Source organism: Gopherus flavomarginatus, chromosome 7 (assembly GCF_025201925.1).
Source record: "Gopherus flavomarginatus isolate rGopFla2 chromosome 7, rGopFla2.mat.asm, whole genome shotgun sequence".
Classification (NCBI taxonomy): domain Eukaryota; kingdom Metazoa; phylum Chordata; order Testudines; family Testudinidae; genus Gopherus; species Gopherus flavomarginatus.
The window spans coordinates 82,370,736-82,391,075 of NC_066623.1; the positions used below are offsets into that span (position 1 = coordinate 82,370,736).

Here is a 20,340-nt window from a genome sequence, read left to right on the forward strand (position 1 = left end):
TCCCCTTCCCTTCCTTCCCCTTCCCATCAGAGCCCAGGAGGCTGTGGCTGCAAGCCCCTGGTGACCGTATGTGGCCACATTTGAAAAATGCTGGGTTAGATTATTTGTTCTTTACAAGTATTTTTGTCCTTACACTATATTGTTTTAAATAACAGTTGAGGGGGGGTTAATTTTCTCTAGCTTCTGGTATGTTTCTCATGTATGAAGTTTAAAACCAAGCTTTTGTATATTGTGGAGGTAGAGTTCAATAACACTCTGGAAATTACACTGAGGCACATGTCTATCCTCATTCCCATGCACAGAGGTTTATACAGTAATAAGATCAGTCTAAACAGAAGCAGCCTCCAGTGAATTGTCCTTTAGGGCTGTTTTCTCAATCTGGCCATGCAAATTTTAGCAATGAAAATGGAGGCTGTAAGGGTGAATTCCTGTGCTTTGAGATAAGATTGTACCATGGCCTGAACTGTTAACCTTTTTGGTTAATTAATTTACCAATAACCCCTAAGGGATGTTCTCTCATTTCAGCACAAGGGGGATTTATACATGCAAGTGCCTTTTAATGTTAACACTAACTGCTGGAACAGGGGTTTTATCCCTGGCATTAAAATAAGAATATCTACTAAATGAAATATACACATTTTAATAACTTTATATTTCTGGCAATAACTATTTATATATGAACAACGTACACACAGAACCATATGAAAAAATGAATCCATGAGTGGAGTAAAGATGGCCAGTGTAGCTATCTGGCAAACCCTGCTAGTGCCCACAAGGCCTTAGACACGTTCAGGCGGAAACAGTTAAATCTACAATCCCACAAGATAGTGGGAACGGAAAATCATCTCCAGTTAAGGACAAATACTCCAGAATTGAATATATTAGCTCAGGAGACAAAGATCCTGAGTTTCTTTGGTGGAGTAGCTCAGCTGTTGGGTTCCACATTTTCAAATACTTGAGACTCTGGCTCCAATTCTGGGGTGCAGCAAAACAGCCCATAAAGGGACACTGCAGCAGAGCACAAGTTAGAGCAGCCCCCAAATTTCCCAATTATTGCCTTTTTTTAGTTCCTTTCTTGCTTCCTCACTAATAATGCACAAACCATTTTAAGACGATATAAAACAATATCTGTACCAAATACCTCACTCTGAAAATTGACATAAATACCATGGAGTAGAATGGGGGAGCGTCTTCTCTCCTCTTAAATGCCACTGCCAAAAGCAGTTCATGCAAAAGGGGGGCATTAAGGCAACACTTATTCCTGCCTTAACTAAAGCCTCATACTGAGACCTAGTCTACACTACAAAGTTAGGTCGATGTAAGCCAGCTTGCATTGACTTAGTTGTACATGTGTCTACACTTAAATTTGTCTCCCCGAATAAAAGGGTGCCGTTTAATGTCACAGAGTAACACTACTTCCTCAAATGGTCGACTTACTGAGCTCGATACTCCAACTGCTGTCCCACGATGCCCTATACTGACCACTCTGGTCACAGTTGGGAACTCCACTGCTCAGGGGTCACAGACATAGGCGCCAGCTTCCTCTGGGCCTGGAGGGTGCTCAACCCCCTGCTCTGCCCCAGGTCCCATCTCTACCCAACCCCTTACCCCAAGTCCTCACATCTGTCCCACTTCTTGCTTCGCCACAGCCCCCATCCCCTTCTCCAAGGGCCCCATCTCTTCCCACCCCTGGCCCTTCTTTTTCCGACCCAGTTCTGACCCCTCCCCTGAGCATGCCCCATGTCCACTCCTCCTCCTCCCACACACTGCAAAACGGTTGCTTGCAGCGGGCAGTAGGCGCTGGGCAGGAGGAGGGAAGAGTTGATTGGCAGGGTTGCCAGCAGGCGGGAGGCGTTGGGAGGGATGTGGAGCGCTGGCTGCCGGTGGGTGCTAAGCACTCGCTAATTTTTTTCCGTGGGTGCTCCAGCCAAGGAGTCAGCATCTATGCTTACAGAGATTGGAAGTGCCACACTCCCCACTCTTTAAAACCCTGCGAATTTTTGAAATGCCTTTTCCTGATTGCCCAGCTGGAGTAGACTGGCGATATTGGATCTCCTGGGCCTGTGTAGAGAAGAGGCTGTGGATACACAGCTGTGGAGCATCTGTAGAAATGGACATCAATGAGCAGATTGCATGGGGGATTCAGGAAAAGGGATGAACATGCCACATGAAAGTGAAGGATATGTGGCAGGCATATCAGAAGACCAGGGAGGCCAACAGTTAATCCACTGCCAAGCCTCAGACCTGATACTTGATGGAGACCCCACCACCACCCCGTGTGCCACCATAGGTACCTCAAAGGAAATTTAGACCCAGATATCTGCTATGAACAGTGAGGAGGAGGAGGAGAAGGAAAAGGATGTGTGAAATGCAAGTGGTGGGTCCTTGTTTGAGACTCAACCACAGTCAGTTATTCAGTCCCTCCAGTCGAGCACGGGTGAGCCTGATGCAGGGAAGAAAACTTCAGGTAAGTGTATAAATGAATTTCCCAATGATGTTCAGTTGGCATCTCCAACTTAGTAGGACTTAGCTAGTGATTTTTCATTAATTTACTCAGACTAGAAGAGATAGCAGTACAACAAAGAGAGGTAGAGTTATCCTCTGCTTTTCATTCCCCTGTAGAGAGAGATTCCAGGGGACATGTGGAGCAGCTTGTGTATGTACACAGGGACATCCCTTGAATCCTTCTGAGAGATCTTGATGCAACTTTCATGGAGGTATTCTGCAATCCTCTCCCAAAGGGTTTCTTTCTTCCTCCTTGGTAGGATGTTTTCCCACACTACTCTGTGATTACTGCAATGGAGCCTACCAAAGTTAACGGACTAGCAGCATATAGGCTTTGTGGTGCTAACAGCAACTGTGCTATGTTACTGAGGTATCAGCTAAAATCACCACTGCCTGTGGGAAACCGTGATTATATTCAGTGCCATTGCCCTATACTCATAGTTTCATCCAACCAAGCAATTCCTTCTCATTTCCTTCATGCCTGGAGCACCAAACTCACAATAGCTAGTACAGTGCTGTGAGTGGTGCTGTGCACAAACACTTTGAAGCAGACATGTCAAAAAGCATGTCTTGTTTAGAACTTTGGAGAGCAAAGGAAGGGAGTCCTGAACCTCAACTTTCACTTTCCATTGCAACTGTACTGACAATGGTACCTCTGTGTGTTTTATCTGCAGCTGCTGCGATTGCAGCATTCCCCCTCTACGCTCATGAAACACCTGAGCCAGATGAGGAGGAGAAAGAAAAGGACTCAGGATGACCTGTTCAGTGCGATCCTGCAAACCAGTGCTGTGCCAGACCGTGAGCAGAGGGCCTGGAAGGTGAATATTTAAGGCTACATTGAAAAGGAAAGAACAGACCAGGAAAGGCCCAGGAGTCCCAGCAGGAAAAAGGAGAGGATAATGCACCAGGACATAGTGGGTGTTCTACAGCAACAGAGAAAGATGCTGCCTTCCTTTGCAGTCCATGGAGAACTCCATTACAGCATCTCCCTACACACACACCCCCCTCCAACATTCCATGTGGTGTCAGGGGCATCCCTATCCTCCATACTACGAAACATTAAGGACAGCCACAACTTCACATATGCTGACATGTGAGAACCATGGTTGATGTGTAGATAAAATGGACATGAATGCTCTTTGCACTTGTTAAGTTCTGTACTATTAATTTATTAAGTTTTGCATGTATTTGCTTTTACACTGCACAGATTTTTTTCCCCCCACTGTTCTTGTTACTGAATAAAATTTTATTATTTGGAAAAGAATTCATTTTTATTAGTTCACAACATATGCTGCAGAATGCCTAGTGATATAGAAAGCATCTAGTTACATGTTCCTGTACAGTCAGGACCGGCGCTAGGGGTTTTAGCGCACTAGGCGCAAGGCAATTTCGCTGCCCCGTGCCCTGGTCCCACGGCTCCGGTGGAGCTGCCAGTGGTGCTTGCAGGAGGTCCACCAGAGCCGCGGGAGCAGCCGACTGTCCGCAGGCATGATTGCAGCAGCTCCGCTGGAGCCGCCTGCCGCCCCCTCCGGCAAAATGCCACCCACCAATAATCCTGGCGCCCTAAGTGATTGTCTAGGCCGCCTAAATGGAAGCGCCGGCCCTGTGTACAATATGACACAACTCATAAGTTGGTGATACAGTGTAATTTAATTGTACAGCAAGCACCACAAAATTAATAGGTACATTGATAGTGTTATATTCACAAATGTACACCAAGCAGCACACAATTCCCAACAGGCCCCAAAATAGGAAGGCCAGGTAAAGCACAGTACACCACAATGCATTACTGTGCCTCACTATTAAAGTGCTCTCCAAAGGCCTCCTTCATCCATATAGCTCCACACTGAGTTCTTCTACTAGACCTTTGTCTGGCTGTTCAAACTCAGCAGACAGCCAATCCATGTCCCATCCAGCAGCAACTTTTCTCCCTTTGCATCACAGATATGCAGGACACAGCAGGCAGCTATAACCATTGGGATTTTTTTCTCTCTGAGATCTAATCTTGTGAATAAACAATGCCATCATCCCCTCAGTCTAATGAAAATGCCTTCAACAATCATTCTGCACTTACTGAGCCAGTAGTTGAATCTTTTTGTGGTGCTGCTGTTGACGTGGCTGGAGTACAGCTTCATGAGCCAGGGGATCAAGGGGTAGGCTGTGTCCCTCAGGATCACTACTAGCATTTCAACATCACCAATGGTAATCTGCCAGTCAGGAAAGAATGTCCCTACTTGTAGTTTTCTGAACAGTTCTGTAGTCTTAAAAATGCAAGTGTCATGCATAAGGCTACGGTTTGGTCACGGAGGTCACGGAATCCGTGACTTCAGCCCACAGCCTCTGGGAGCTGCAGGGTACCCCTATCTCCTGTGGTGGCCAGGAGCTGCGGGGTACCTCTGCCACCACTGGTGGAGGGGGCAATCCCCGGCTGCTCCCCAGCTGCTGCGGGTGGTGGAGGAGAATCTCCCAGCAGCTCTGCAGCTGCCCTGGGTGGGGGTCCCTCCCAGCTCCCAGCCACGGGGCAGAGGCCACAGCTCTCAGCCACAGCAGGGCAATGTGCTGGAACCCTCCCCCCCCTTCGTTTTGTCATGGACATTTTTAGTAAAACTCAGGGATAAGTCATGGCTTCCATGAATTTTTGTTAATTGCCCATGACCTGTCCATGACTTTTACTAAAAATGTTCATGACAAAATTGTAGCCTTAGTCATGCACCTTCTCTGGCCAGCCAGCACTAATGTCAGCGAAGCATCCCCGCTGATCAATAGAGATATGCGTGCCGTCTATTGCTCCATCACAGTTTGGGACTCCTATTGCTATAAATCTATCCACTATGTCCTGTACATTGCACCATCGCAGTCCTGCATAGCAGGATACAATTAGTGGCCCTGTACACTAGCATGACAATGGTCCCTGCAGTGGATTTTTCAACTCCAAAATGATTTCCCACTGACTGGTAAGGAATCCGCTGTTGCAAGTTTCCAGAGTGCAATTGGCACTTACTTCTCTACTGTCAGTGCAACTCTAATTCTGGTGTATCTACATGGGAAGATTGGGGGAGTTTGGCACAGAGATCCAGGAACATAGCCTTGGACATCTGAAAGTTTTTGCATCCACAGCTCATCATCCCAAACTGGCATTATGATGTGATCCCATCAGTCAGTTCTCTTTTCTCAGACCCAGAATTAGCACATCTGCAGCTGCTCTGTGAATGCCACCAACAGCCTTAAATTTGTTCTTGTTATGTGCCACAGCAATCTGTCTTCCAAGAAATCACCATGTTTCCTGCTGATTCGGTTCTTCTTCCAGCTCCGCAAATACTCAAGGATCATGTGTCCTGTGCCTGCAATACTCATGACAATAGTGCAGAGTTGTGCAGGTTCAATGATTCTGTCAGGGATGGTGGACAGCAAGGAGGGTCCATTGGATTTTTCAAGAAGGTGCTGATATTATGGGATATAGATGACAATATGGGATGGAAAAAATTGCATGCTGGGAACTTGACCCTTTGTTTCCTGTCACTCCTGAGCAACTTGTTTCAGCTCCAGCGCACATTGCCAAAACTCCCTAAAAGACCGTGCACAGTGGGATATCTACCCATGGTACACAGCACTGTGCATAGACACACGCATTTCTGGTGAGTACGTGCAGAAGGTCACAAGGAGCCAAGTATACACATGCACAAGCGATATACTAACTATGGCAGCTTTATGCCGACATAACTTGCGGTGGCCAATGTTTGTAGTGTAGACGTGGCCCAAGGTACCTTGAGAACTACCGCTACAAACCCTGCCAATCCCAGATTACATCAACACGAAAAAAACTCTGGCAGATTTTGTTCTGCTGTTAAGAGGGGAAGGGTGTTGACTCCACCGCAGGGTGTTCAGATGATCCAAAATTTGTTACTATCTGCTTCAGGCTTGGGTAAGGTAAAATCTCATATTGGGCCAACTTCTGTTGGTGACAGAGACAAGCTTGTCTGCCCTGGGGGTGTGGTGCAGTGGGAAACGTATCACTTGAGTAATTGATGGTTTAAATGTAAATGTCTAAGTGGCAAACTGCTTTGTTAGAATGTTTTTTCTTTTAAAGTGCTTATTAGCACTGTAAGGGGAAAGCTATTAAGCCACACCTACATAAAATGTACCTTTGTTTACATGGAAATAAGGCTTTTATCTGATCATTAGGAGCCAAATGTAAAATGTGTAGTATGTAAATTGTGGGTCCATAATTTAGTTTACAAGTCAAGCATTGCTCTCTAATTCAAACATACTGTAAGTAAACGGAGACCAATCAAGAGCTCTCTAAATTCAAGTTAAATAAAAAGATAAACATTAGCTTTATTTGAAATTTAATAATGTTACATGAAAGACAGAACTTAATATTATATTGTATTGATACAAATTGTCAGTTGCAGTTCATTTAGAGATGGCTGGGACTGCAACACCTGCCATCCAACCTGAAGTCATTTGAAATCTCAAAATACCCTTTTCCTGTTGGTAACCCAATCTGCTTAATATAAAATCAGACCGTGTGTGCATTTTTTCATACTTACATATGGTGGTCTTGGGTGTTATTGATTGTTTTGTGCATACAGCACAGACAGACCATGTGGCTAATACAGCTCTGGGATTCAGCAGATCCTGGGTTCTACTCATGGCTCTACCACCAGTTTGGTGTGTTATTTTGGGAAAAATGCTAAACCTGTTGATGTGTCATTTCCTCCATCTTTTAAGTGGAGAAAATAATCCCTCCCACTCTATCTTATAAGGCTATTGTAAAATTAATCCATATTTGCAAAGGGCTTTGAATATCTCTGATGGATGGTGTTACGAACTTTCAAAGAATTATTACTATGTGGGTGACCTGTACAGGGGGAAAAATGTATGTGAATTATTTTTTTCTTTATGTTGGATAAAGATCTGGATGGATTTGTTTTTTCTTAAAGTTTTTAGGTTTTTTTTCATTAGATATCTCTAGGCCCTGTCTAGCCTAGAAAACTCTGTAGTCTTATCTACACTAGGAAAATCCCCCATTCCTCACAATGGGTATAGCTGAACAGAGTATAACTAAGCATAGAACAGGATGAAATGTATTCATTACTATTTCAGAAGCTATCAAATAAATTAGTTGTTAATTTTAATATTCATGTTTCACTCTCTTGGTATTTTGGATATCATGACACATAGTTCTTCAGTTGTCCAGGAAAAACAGGGTGGACAAGACCCAACTGCAGGATTTTCAAAAGCAGTCAGCATTTAATAGAAGTAGAATTGGGCCACTAGTTAGTGTTTTTTGAAAATTCCATTCCTAATTTTTCATGTAAAAATCAAATAGAAAGCCAAACAAATAAATAATTACTCTTTCAGGCCTTATTTATGCATCATAAAAGAGAAATAAGTGTACAAACCTATATGTTTTTCTTTGCAAGTCATTGTTAAAAAGCAGCTTTTTACACTGTACCGAATCCTATTCCCACTGAATTCAGCAGCAAAACACATTAATTTAGCTGGGAATGGGATTTGGGCCTTTGTGAATGACTCTGTAATAAACAATAGCAGCTACTGATACCAGCCTGGCAGCTAAATTTTCCCCATTGTAGAAATGTCTTTTGGGGGTGGTGATGGTGTTTTATTTCCCCAATTGTTATGTTTTGGATTAAAAGTTAAGAGCCCAGACCGGCAAATTAGATATATAATACCTTAGTTTATTGAGTTTATTTAAAGCTACATTCAGACAACATTGAGAAAGTGGAGACAAAGAATTCCAGGTCAAACTGATTCCAGAGAAACTCAACTCTTACACATTTTGAAGTTGCGTATTACATTAGAAGCATAATATCATAACAACCCCCCATTGTGCAAGATGCTGTTTCCACATGTAATATGATCAATAGCCAGGGCTTAAATTCAGCCAGAGCTGTCCAGAGCAGAGCTTCAGTAAATATTTTTAAACCTATGGGGCTGAAGCTCCAAGCCCCGAATGGGGAGAGGGGGAATATAGGGGGTTCCAGGAAATACATGAGAATTTAAGTCCTGTCAATAGCCTTATACAAATTTTCCATTTCATGGTTGTCACATCAAACTCATATTCCCTTACAGGTGTGTCTGGTTTTGTCTGTGTGTTAGTTGTGAGGGTTTTTTTAAAGGGAACATTGTGGTATTATATGTGCCTTTAAGTTCTACAGAAACAATCCAAGCACAACTTGTAGGTTTTGTAAGCCAGTCCTCTTCCAAAAATCTTGTAAATACTTGGGGGTTTTATTAATTGTATTTTGTAGAAAGAGCTGTAATTGTGACGAGTGGACTGTCTTCTAGGTTTCTACACCTTTGGGAATATTTGCCATTTGTGCAGAGGGGAAAGTAGCAAGAAGATTCTTTTTAAAAAAAAGAAATGGAGCCCTATTGATTTAATGTTCTATTTCTATGGCAAGTAATTACAACAGTGACTGTATTGTGGCTTAGTTATGGGTGTAGCAGAGCTTACAAGAACCACGTTAGTTTCTTCAATTATAAATACAGGTTTAACTCCCACCCTCCTACGCATCAAAGCTTTATCTCTAATGAAACTGAAAGATTCTGTACTTTCACTTTTCACTTTCTTGCATTATCCCTGTCTTCTCTAGACAACTTTTAGAGTTAACATCAATTAGAAAACCAGATCTGTTTTCTTCATTTGAATTTAGAAGCACTTAGAAAACTGCCTTTTCATTATTTCAGTATGATTTGTATGACTTATATTCATTACTTTAATATGATCACAAGTAAATTTAACAAATGGAAATCCTTCAGTGGGTTACTTCAAGTTTGGGGGGGGGGGGGATGTCTTCCAAGGCATTTAAGTATTCAGACAAAAGATTTGCTTTCAGTCCTTTCAGTGAAGAAAGCTATCTTCCTCATTCTAAAGCAGATAAATGCCCTTCACTTGCATAATATTCAAGAATTTTAGAGAGCATTTAGAATTACAAAAGATAGTCTTTTAGCTATTTTTAGCCATCTGTTGAGATGCTGTTCTCAAGATTTTCTTTGTTCAAAACTGTGTAATGAGTTTTCAAATGAATTAATAGAGTTCAGTAATGACATTCAGGAGAGAAACAAGGCTGCTTATATTTGTTAGAACAGAGAGAGTATGAGGCATTAGAGCAACAAAATGTTGATTTTTCTAGGTTAGAGTTTAACAATAACTATTTTAACTTATTGCTCTTGAAAGCATCACTTTGGCATAAGAAAACATTTGATTCACTACTGTGTTTTTCCTTTGTAGATGTCAGAATATCCTGGATCCAGCTATGGAATATGTGAAGGTACCGTATCACTTCAAAACATCAAAATCCTTTCCCAAATATTTTATAGTGTACATAATCAGTGATAGCCAATTATTAATCTATTTTCAATATCCAATCCTATGCAATCTGGTAGTACTGCAATCAAATTAGCCAGATTGGGGGAAAAAAGAAGTAATTATATCGTGTGAAATAAACACTTAGAAAATAGAGTACTTAATGATCAGCTTTGCCACCAAGGACTGTTTCTTTTTGGGGAGAGTATATTCTGATATTCAGATGCCTCTGTTACATCATGAATATTCTCTATTTAGTAACTGTTTTTTAAAGTTTTTTTTTAAATGTTTGAATTAAATTGGTTAAATGATCCCACATTTCTCACTGTGTGGTAGGGCCTTTGGGGAAGTAGAGGAAAGAAATAGGTCATATCTCAAAAAGATTACCCTCCGCCACCTGCCAATCTGAAATTTAGGCCTATAGATTTGGCACTTTCCTCTTTACAAATGCAGCTACAAATTCATCTCTGGTCTAAAAAGCTAGAGCCAGGTCTGAATTTGGTCCACACTAGTAAAGGCAAGGCTGCTAGGTTACACACTAACATTAATTATACTCAGCGCTGATTAGGCCTCAGCTGGAGTATTGTGTCCAGTTCTGGGTGCCACATTTCAGGAAAGATGTGGACAAATTGGAGAAAGTCCAGAGAAGAGCAACAAAAATGATTAAAGGTCTAAAAATCATGACCTATGAGGGAAGATTGAAAAAATTGGGTTTGTTTAATGTGGAGGAAAGATGAGAGGGGACATGATAACAGTTTTCAAGTACATAAAGGTTGTTAACAAGAAGAAGGGAGAAAAATGTTCTTGTTAATCTCTGAGGTCAGGACAAGAAGCAATGGGCTTAAATTGAAACAAGGGCAATTTAGGTTGTACATTAGGAAAAAATTCCTGTCAGGATAGTTAAGTATTGGAATAAATTGCCTAGGGAGGTTGTGGAATCTCTGTCATTGGAGATTTTTAAGGGCAGGTTAGACAAACACCTGTCAGGAATGGTCTAGATCAGTGGTCCCCAATGCAGTGCCCACGTCCTGGCCCCCGGGAGAGCACCCACCCAAATTCCTTCGAATTTCAGCGGCATTTTGGCAGGGACGCTTCTCGATGACGCTGACAAGTGATGTCATCGAGAGGCATCGCCCCCGAATTTCGGCGGGGACGCCTCTTGTGTACGCCGCTTGCCGTCGACAAGTGACGTCATTGAGAGGCGTCGCTCCCAAATTTCGGCAGGGACGCCTCTCAATGACTTTGCTTGTCGACGGCAAGCAGTGTCATCGAGAGGTGTCACCGCCAAAATTCGGCGGCATTTCGGCAGGTGCTCCACTGTCACAGTGGTCCTTCGGCTGGCGCCCACCAGCCGAAAAGGTTGGGGACCACTGGTCTAGATAATACTTAGCCCTGTCTTGAGTGCAGGGTACTGGACTAGAAGACCTCTTAAGGTTCCTTCAAGTCCTATGATTCTATGATTTAAACTAATTGGCCAATATTTTTGTGTACACCTTCACAAATATTGTCCCTATAGTCTGAGAGTCTGACTCCTGGTGTTTGTAGTATGTCTAAAGTAATTTGAAACGAGACAGCATAGTATGTTTTATCTGACCCTCAGACAACAGTGAGGTTCTGGAGTTACTTTAAAACTTTTCATAATCATTTACATTCTGGAGCATACATTAATGCTCATTCTAAACTCAATCCTGGACAAGCAATATAGGAACATCCAAGGAAACGCTTCAGGGCGATTCTTCTTGATGTGAATGCTTCCTGAAAATGCTGGCATCCTCAATTTCCACTAAATTGGCATCTTACACCACTGAGCCCTTAGGCTCAGATCCTCAAAGGTATTTAGGCGTCTCACTCCCAGAGCTCTGTAGTCACTGATGATTTACTCAGGGTCATACCTGGCAGCATCATGGGGTATCATCATCAAGCAGGTGTTGTTTCTAGCAGGTCATGAATGGATTGGTTCTTGGACCTGCACTATTTAACATTTGTATTAATGGCATGGAAGAAGACAAAATCATCACTGATAAATTTTCAGGTGACACCAAAAATTGGGGAGGAGGTAGTAAATAATAAAGACGAAAGGTCACCGATAGAGTGATTTGATCACTTGGTAAGCCAGGTGCAAGGAATTTGCATTCTAATACATATGTATTAAAGTTACACATCTAGGAATAAAGAATGTAGGCCATTCTTACACAATGGGGACTCTAGGCAACAGTGCCTCTGGAAAAGACTTGGGGATCATGGTGGATAATCAGCTGAACATGAGTTCCCAGTGTGACGCTGTGGCCAAAAAGGCTAATGTGATCCTGGGATGCATAAATGGGAATCTCAAGTAGGAGAAGTGGTTCTGTGTTTGGCACTAGTATAACCACTGCTGGAATACTATGTCCAGTCCTGGTGTCTACAATTCAAGAAGGATGTGGCTAAGTTGGAGACGGTTCAGAGAAGAGCCTGAAGAATGATTAAAGGATTGGAAAACATGCCTAATAGTGATAGACTCAAGGAGCTGACTCTATTTAACTTACCTAAGAGAGGATTAAGAGGTGATTTCATTACAGTCTGTAAGTACCTATATAAGGAACAAATATTTGATAATGGGCTCTTCAGTCTAGCAGAGACGATCCAATGGCTAGACTTTGAAATGCGACAAATTCAGAGTAGAAAAGAGGCTTAAGATTTTAGATAGTAGTTAATCATTGGAACAATTTACCAAAGATTGTGATGGATTCTCCATCACTGGACATTTTAAAATCAAGATTGGATTTTTTAAAAAATAGACGGAATTATTTTGGGGAAGTTCTATGTGAGTGAAACTACGCAATCACAGTGGTTCCTTCCGGCTTTAGAATCTATGCATAGGCACTGACTCCGTGGGTGCTCCGGGGCTGGAGCACCCGCTGGAAAAATTGGTGGGTGCTCTGCACCCACTGGCAGCTCCCTGCCCCACCTCCCACCCCAGCTCACCTCTGCTCTGCCTCCGCCTCCTCCCCTGAGCGCGCTGCAGCTCTGCTTCTCCCCCCTCGCTCCCAGCTCTTCCTGCAGTGAAACAGCTGATTCGCGGCGGCAAGTGCTGGGAGGGAGGGAGGAGGAGAGGGAACGCAGCGCGCTTGGGGAAGAAACAGGGCTGGGGCAGGGATTTGGGGAAGGGGTCCAATAGGAGCAGGGAGAGGGCGGAGATGGGGCAGGATGGGGGTGGAGTCAGGGCAGGGGTGAGGCCAAGCACCCACCAGTGCCTGGAAAAGTTGGTGCCTATGAATCTATGAATATGGCAGGGAGGAAGAAAAGGTTCTGTGTTGGTCATTCACCAGTGAGCTTGGTAACAGGAAGTGATTCTGTGACAAGATAATAGACTAAGTGCTAATTCTGATGCTTATAACCTTTCCAGCAGGAGTAGGCCCCATACTTTTGTCAGTAGTTGAGATGTTTGTTAAGTATTAAGATTTTGGAGCTGGGGAGGGAAGCATGGGGGAACAAGTTTGTAAGACAGGAGGAGGGCGTAGTAGCCCCATGTCTTCCACTTCCCCTCATTTTAATGAACTGTCAAGTAGTTTAGGCCTAGAATTTGACCTGCCTTAGAATAAAAATTCCCTAATGGGAAAAATCCTGTGGCTTCTAAATAGCTAGTTAAAATATACATATAGGAATAAGAAGTGGGGTGGGATAGCTCAGTGGTTTGAGCATTGGCCTGCTAAACCCAGGGTTCTGAGTTCAATCCTTGAGGGGAGATTTGGGGCAAAATCCATACTTGGTCCTAGTGAAGGAAAGGGGCTGGAGTCAATGACCTTTCAGGGTACCTTCTAGTTCTATGAGATAGGATATTTCTATTTATTTATTTATTTATAAATAATTGTTATTTGTGTAGGACCAACACAGAACAATATCTTGTGATTTGTGCAATGTCCGATGATAATTAAGATTTCCAGAATTGTTGTGACCTCACTCTTGATCTTGCTGCACAAAGAAGGGAACGTCTCAGTAGCTGCTAGTCTTTAATTTTCTTTTAATGTAGTTTTTAAATCTTTTTGGTTTTTGCATCTTTAATTTTATCTTCTAAATTTTTTTCATTGTGCTTATTTATAACCTGCTGTACTTCACCTGTGAGGATTAATACACCTCTATCCCAATATAACGTGACCCAACATAACACGGGTTCGCATACAACACGGTAAAGCTCTGACACGCTGCTCTGAGCAGCTGTTAATGGTGCCGAGCCAGGCCAGGGCTGAGGAGTTTGATAAGGGGCAGAGGGTCTTGGGGCGGTAAGGGGCTCCCCCTAGGTCTGGGGGGCAGAAGCTGTGGAAGGGCACTTTTGGGGGCCCCGCAGTCCCAGAGTGACCCAGGGGATTAGCAGGGGGCCGGGAGCAGCCCACTCTTCTTTCCTCACCCTCGCCCCAGCCCCAGCCATATTGCTTCGGGGAAGGGACCCTCCCTCCCCGCCCTGCACTCACCAGCAGCGGTGGAAGCGGAGCAGCCCAGTCCCAGCCCGCTCCTCTCCACCAGCTCCCAGCCGCAGCGCTCCACTTCCCGCTGCAGGTGAGTACAGGGGGCGTCCTTTCCCCAACCTCCCCACACTCACCAGCGGTGGGAAGCGGAGCGTTGCGGCTGAGAGCTGGCAGAGTGGAGCGGGCTGGGGCTGCATCGCTCCGCTTCCTGTTGCCAGTGAGTACAGGGAGCGTCCTTTCCCCGACCTCCCCGCACTCACCGACAGTGGGAAGCAGAGCACCACAGCTGGGAGCTGGCGGAGTGGAGTGGACTGGGGCCGGGCTGCTCCGCTTCCAGCTGCTGCCGGTGAGTGCCTATCGGGGTGGGAGGTGGGTGGATGGGGTCGGAGCAGTCAGGGGACAGGGGGGTTGGGGTCCTGGGGGTGATTAGGGATGGGGGTCTCTGGAGGGGACGGTCAGGGAACAAGGAACGGGGGGGGAAAGCAAGTTTGATATAACGCGGTCTCACCTATAACATGGTGAGATTTTTGTCTCCCAAGGACCGTGTTATATCGGGGTAGAGGTATATATCAATGTTTATAAAGCTGTCTGAGCTTCTTGTATAAAAGATGCTATAGTTGGAAAGTAGTATTTGTAAACTGCAGAACAATAAAGTCCCTGTAAAGTCCCAAAGTTCAGTGCAGAGGCACAAAGTTTTAGTTTGCTTTGCTTGAGCTCATGGAATTGAAGCACACTCAAGATTTTCCATTGGTTACCTCACCTCTTCTTATTTGATAATCTTTGACACAAGCCTGTTATAGAAGGAAGTGGCACTGATAAGAGATAAGCAACAGAATTAACCCTTAGAAGTAAATAAAATGAGGAAGGGAAAAAAATCAATAAAAAGAGCACCAAGAGCATTTCACTTTGTTGATATTGATATCAGAATAGATGGGATTCCTGCGGTTCTAGCTGTGAGCAAGAGAACTTTCCTGAGACCAAACTGTCTGATGCAGGCAAGAAAACATAGCTCTGTTGCCCTGTGGCAGGGTGCCATGAGCTGTTTCAAATTGGGCTCTATTAAAGCCAACACCTGGTCACCTAGAACAAGCAGGGCACTGAGTGGCTTTAAGATAGGAGGGAACTGGTAGCCTGATGAGTTAATGAGGTAAGTAGCTCACCAACTGGAGAACCCAGGAAGGAAAGCAGGCAATTAAAAAGCTAAATCAGGTTGCTGAAAGGACTCTCCTCCTAACTGTCGCTATATGGCTGTATTGTGCCTGGAGTTTAAGAAGGAGATAAACAATAAATGCACATGGTGAAGATACCTTGGTGGATCTGTGTGCTGCTCAATTCACCAAGAGGACTTGCCAGCCAGGATTTTCCAGGAGAGGACAGGGGAGCCTATTCACAAGCCCTTAGACCTTCCTACTGCGAAGTGTTAAATTAGAGGGTTGAAAATAATTAAGTACCCAAATATAAAGTATGGTGCTAATGGTAATCACATAGAAAATGTGACCATTCATTCATGCTACATTTTCTTACACTCCATTGTTTATCAGGTTGTGTGGATTGTAAACTCATTGGGGAAAAGGGCTTTCATGTGATTCTATTCTCATCTACCATGGCATAAAACCAGTGTATAATGGGGTAGATTTAGTTCCCTTGCATTCAAGTAGATTGTACCTGTTGGCCTTACCCAGATGATAACATAGCCATGTGCAATTGAAGTGCAGCGTGGAAGCTGGTTCCTGCCAATTGCAGTTTTTCCAAAATATCACATAAGTGCTACACTGTATTCCTGGGGGAAGTCTGCGCCTAAAAATTCTGCACACAATATTTTTAAATTCTGCATATTTTATTTATCAAAATAACACAGTATAATCACTCCGGTTTCAATCATTTTGATTATTTATTTCAAAATACCTGTCTGTAACAATGAAGACAACAAAAAAGATTCCCCTGGGAATAAAGTTAAACGCAGTCTACAACAACGCAGTTCCTGTTTCTCTGTTATGTTTTTGTTCGGCACCTCAGTCTGGGTGTATCACACATGTCAGCTGGGCACATCTTGGGGGGAAAACTCTGCCCTGCTGGTCTTTTAGTTGAATCTCATTTTTTCACCCTACCCCTGTAAGATTACCATATAGAGGTTTCTAGGATACTGCCCAGGTAAGGAGGAAGGGCAGCTGGAGAAGGAGTACAGATGGAGGATGCTGGAGGGGGTACAGTTGATGGGTGTTTGAGGGGTTTGTATGTGTATGGGGAGGTGCGTATTTGGGAACAGGAGTGCCGCCAGCTTTTTTATCGCCCTAGGCGGTGGAAAGTCCCACTTCCGACAGAAGCGGCAGAAGGTCCCACCCCTGAAATACCGCCGATAACCATGGTGGCCAAAGATTCATCTGCTGTGATCGTCACCCCCCAAATGTTAGTGCGCTAGGCAACTGCCTAGGTCGCCTAATGGGTTGCGCTGGCCCTGTTTGGTGGGTGCTGGAAGGGTCTGTGTATGTGCTGGGAGGTGGGTGTTTGGTGGATGCTGGAGGGGGTTGCACGGGGCCCACCTGTCACAGACACCTGTAACCCCTTCCCTACAGAGCCCAGCTTTTTGGCCAGACACCTCCACCCCTCCCTTCAAAGCCCAGCTATGGGGTCCCTCCCACAGCCCAGACACTTATATCCCCTTTTCCCCAGACTCCAGCTGCATGGCCTGACACCAGCATACCCTCCCGCCAGAGTCCTGGGATCCAGAGGGAGAAACAGCATGTACACACCATGCACAATCAGTTGCACACGTACAAAATGGGAAATGACTGCCTAGGAAGGAGTACTGTGGAAGGGGATCTGGGGGTCATAGTGGACTACAAGCTAAATATGAGTCAACAGTGTGATGCTTTTGCAAAAAAAAGCAAACATCATTCTGGGATGTATTAGCAGGAGTATTGTAAGCAAGACACGAGAAGTAATTCTTCTTCTCTACTCTGCACTGATTAGGCCTCAGCTGGACTATTGAGTCCAGTTCTGAGTGCCACATTTCAGGAAAGATGTGGACAAATTGGAGAAAGTCCAGAGAAGAGCAACAAAAATGATTAAAGGTCTAGAAAACATGACCTATGAGGTTAAAAATTGGGTTTGTTTAATCTGGAGAAGAGAAGACTGAGAGGGGACATGATAAGTTTTCAAGTATATAAAAGGTTGTTATGAAGAGGAGGAGAAACATTGTTGTTCTTAACCTCTGAGGATAGGACAAGAAACCATGCACTTAAATTGCAGCAAGGGCGGTTTAGGTTGGACATTAGGAAAAACTTTCTGACAGAGTGGTTAGCACTGGAATAAATTGCCTAGGAAGGTGGTGGAATCTCCATCACTGGGGATTTTTAAGAGCAGGTTGGACAAACACCTGTCAGGGATGGTTTAGATAATACTTAGTCCGGCCATAAGTGCAGGGGACTGGACTAGATGATCTCTCGAGGTCCCTTCCAGTTCTATGAGTCTCTGCTGCTGGTCAGACTGGACTTGTATGGAGTTTCCTGCATGCCACCTCCTTCCTTCAGGGTGTGCTGGGAACCCTCCAGCTCCCCCTCCCTCCTGGCAGTGTCCTCTATTTGTGAACTGGGGAGCGGGGCTCCGCCAGTCTGTAATATGAACATATGCTTGTTTGAAGGTCACTTATGCTTGTCTCCATGGAGTACTTGGTTCAAAAGTGCTCCTGCTTGGAAATGACAAACATTCCTGGATGAGCTGCAGTTCAGTTTTAAATAGAATGGAGGGGATTCATTGTGGAGTAAGGAAAAAAATAATATAGTTACTGGCTGGATTCAATAAACAAAGCATAGTGGTGTTAGACGCACACCAGGAGCTGCAGCCAGATATCACCATAAAAGATGGAGATGTTTATAATCGGTTATTTAACACACCCTTGTAGGTTTGTTGTATCATTTTAGTTTTCATCCATACTTTCTTTCCTTGCCAAAAACTGTTGTCTGGAGCTGAAGTAAATAATTAGTTGCATTTGGAGGTAAATTGAGGGACCTGTTTAGAAAATGCTTTACCCAGAGTGGCAGCAAAAGGATTCATTTTCCTTCCTATTAATGCTGCTCAATGACACCAGATATTTTAGACTGCTCATTTGTAACATTAATCCTTTGAACATCTTCTGTTTCAGAGAAAACTATAGGCACGTTATAGAGTTTCTCATACTTGAATCTAAATTAAAGTTCACAAATGGCAGTTTACTGCATCTTGAATAATGATGCATTATGTCATCCAGTTGATAAAAAGAGAGCTAATTATGCATAAACCAGTTCCAAGGGGAAAAAAATGTACTGATGTGTTGGAGCCTGAGTACTGAAAAGTGGCAACATGACTTCAACACTTCCTTTGTGCTCACAGTACTGCTGAAACCATGGCCACAGTTAAATGGCTCTTTCAGAATACCCTTTTATTCCAGAAGTGAAAACAGGCCAGTCTACTTTGAGTTAGGCTGCTAACAAAGTCATGAAAGAGATGTATAAAAACAATAGAACATTGTACATTCTGTGAGATTTTTACAAGTTTTATGAACCAAAGAATGGATCCATTGGCTGCATGTGCCGGGATTGTTGGTTTGTTTTTTTTTTTTTTGGTGTTTTTTTTTGTGCCTGAGTCTGCACATCCACAGAACCAACTCCATTGCTCTATGGGGGATGGGCGAAAGGCTCAAAAGGTGCCAGCTGTGAATGTGTAACAGGACTGTATTTGAGCTCTTACAATCAAATTTGTATGAACTAAATATAGCCACCCACCACTCCCCTATCCACTGCTAAGATCTTTGTAATAAAGTGTTTATTTTCTCTTATTGTAGCTAGGAGAGGGTGGGAAAACGGAAGAATGGATTAATTGCCTCCTTATATGGAAATCTTGCACAGTGTTTCCATGCAGTATGCTAATAGTGACAGAAATAATTTAATGCATCACTGATGAGTTGTGGGCTTACTGTGGAAATGTGAATTAAAGCTTCAGTGGAAAGAATTGCAAAATCTGTGACTGACTGACTGCTGAGTATGGTCATGAAGAAAGTTTATATTTAGAGATCAATGTGGAGAAACAGTTTCACCACTGCCATAAGGAAGTTACAACTGCAGTGCTGTCATCCTTCATTTGTGACGCTCCATTGAAAATGAGTTGTTCCTGCTTACCCTAGCCCCATATCACCTAACTATATTTTCTCTAGGGTGACCAGATGTCCTGATTTTATAGGGACAGTCTCAATATTCATGGCTTTTTCTTATGTAGGTGCCTATAACCCCCACCCCCTGTCCCAGTTTTTCACACTTTCTATCTGGTCACCCTAATTTTCTTCTATAGGTTTTATTCCATCTTACTTGTGAGAGGAGTCACACTGTTATAGCAATGGCAGCAGCATTGTGAGGGCTTAACTCTAATGTGTCTGAAAACAAAACTTTGCTTGGCCTCAGAGCCTCTCTGTCAACCTACTTTTTCTGTAGCTTTGCAGTGCAGTCCAGTATTTTAGAGAGTGATCTCACCTGCAGGAAGCATTGTGGCTCATGTGGGAGCATTTACTGGGTGGTAAATCAAAATATTGTAGAGACCAAACCTTTTATTACTATTCCCAAATTAAAACAGAACTAACTTTTGCAGCTCTCTGGCTCTTATATGGACATTGGCAGTAATCATGATTTCTTACTGATTTTCTGGCCATTGTTGGTCATTCGCATGCCAAAAAGATCATTTGGAAAGAGTGCCATGAGAATAGCAGGAAGAAAATATTTTTTTTCAACCTATTGGCATCACAAATGTCAATGGGTTGGGAAAGAATCCTTTCACTGTGGCACTAAAGGTGTTTTGAGAGGACTCCCCCAAGACACCATGATAATCTTTTACAGAAGCCTCACCCTGTCCAGAAATCAGCCCATTCCAGAAAAACTCCCAACTGCATCATCTAGATCTGCTTATGCTGATAAAATGAGCTTCTGTTTAATGTTGTCCTCTGGAGAGTTGCACAACGAAATACATGTTATGACTTGTGAGCAGTGAGTTTGCCAGATTTCTAACCCTGTCCGTGAGCATTATCCATTAAGAATC

The 20,340-nt window shown here is 43.6% G+C and overlaps 1 protein-coding gene across 2 annotated transcripts in view; it reads left to right on the forward strand.

Annotated features, from left to right (window-relative positions):
* BCAR3 (BCAR3 adaptor protein, NSP family member) overlaps positions 1–20,340 on the forward strand; it is a 173,330-nt gene that overhangs the window by 104,855 nt on the left and 48,135 nt on the right. For both annotated transcript variants that reach the window (XM_050960942.1, XM_050960943.1), the window contains one exon: positions 9,764–9,803. In XM_050960942.1, the coding sequence (XP_050816899.1) occupies positions 9,764–9,803 (40 nt within the window). The remainder of the gene's footprint in view (positions 1–9,763; positions 9,804–20,340) is intronic.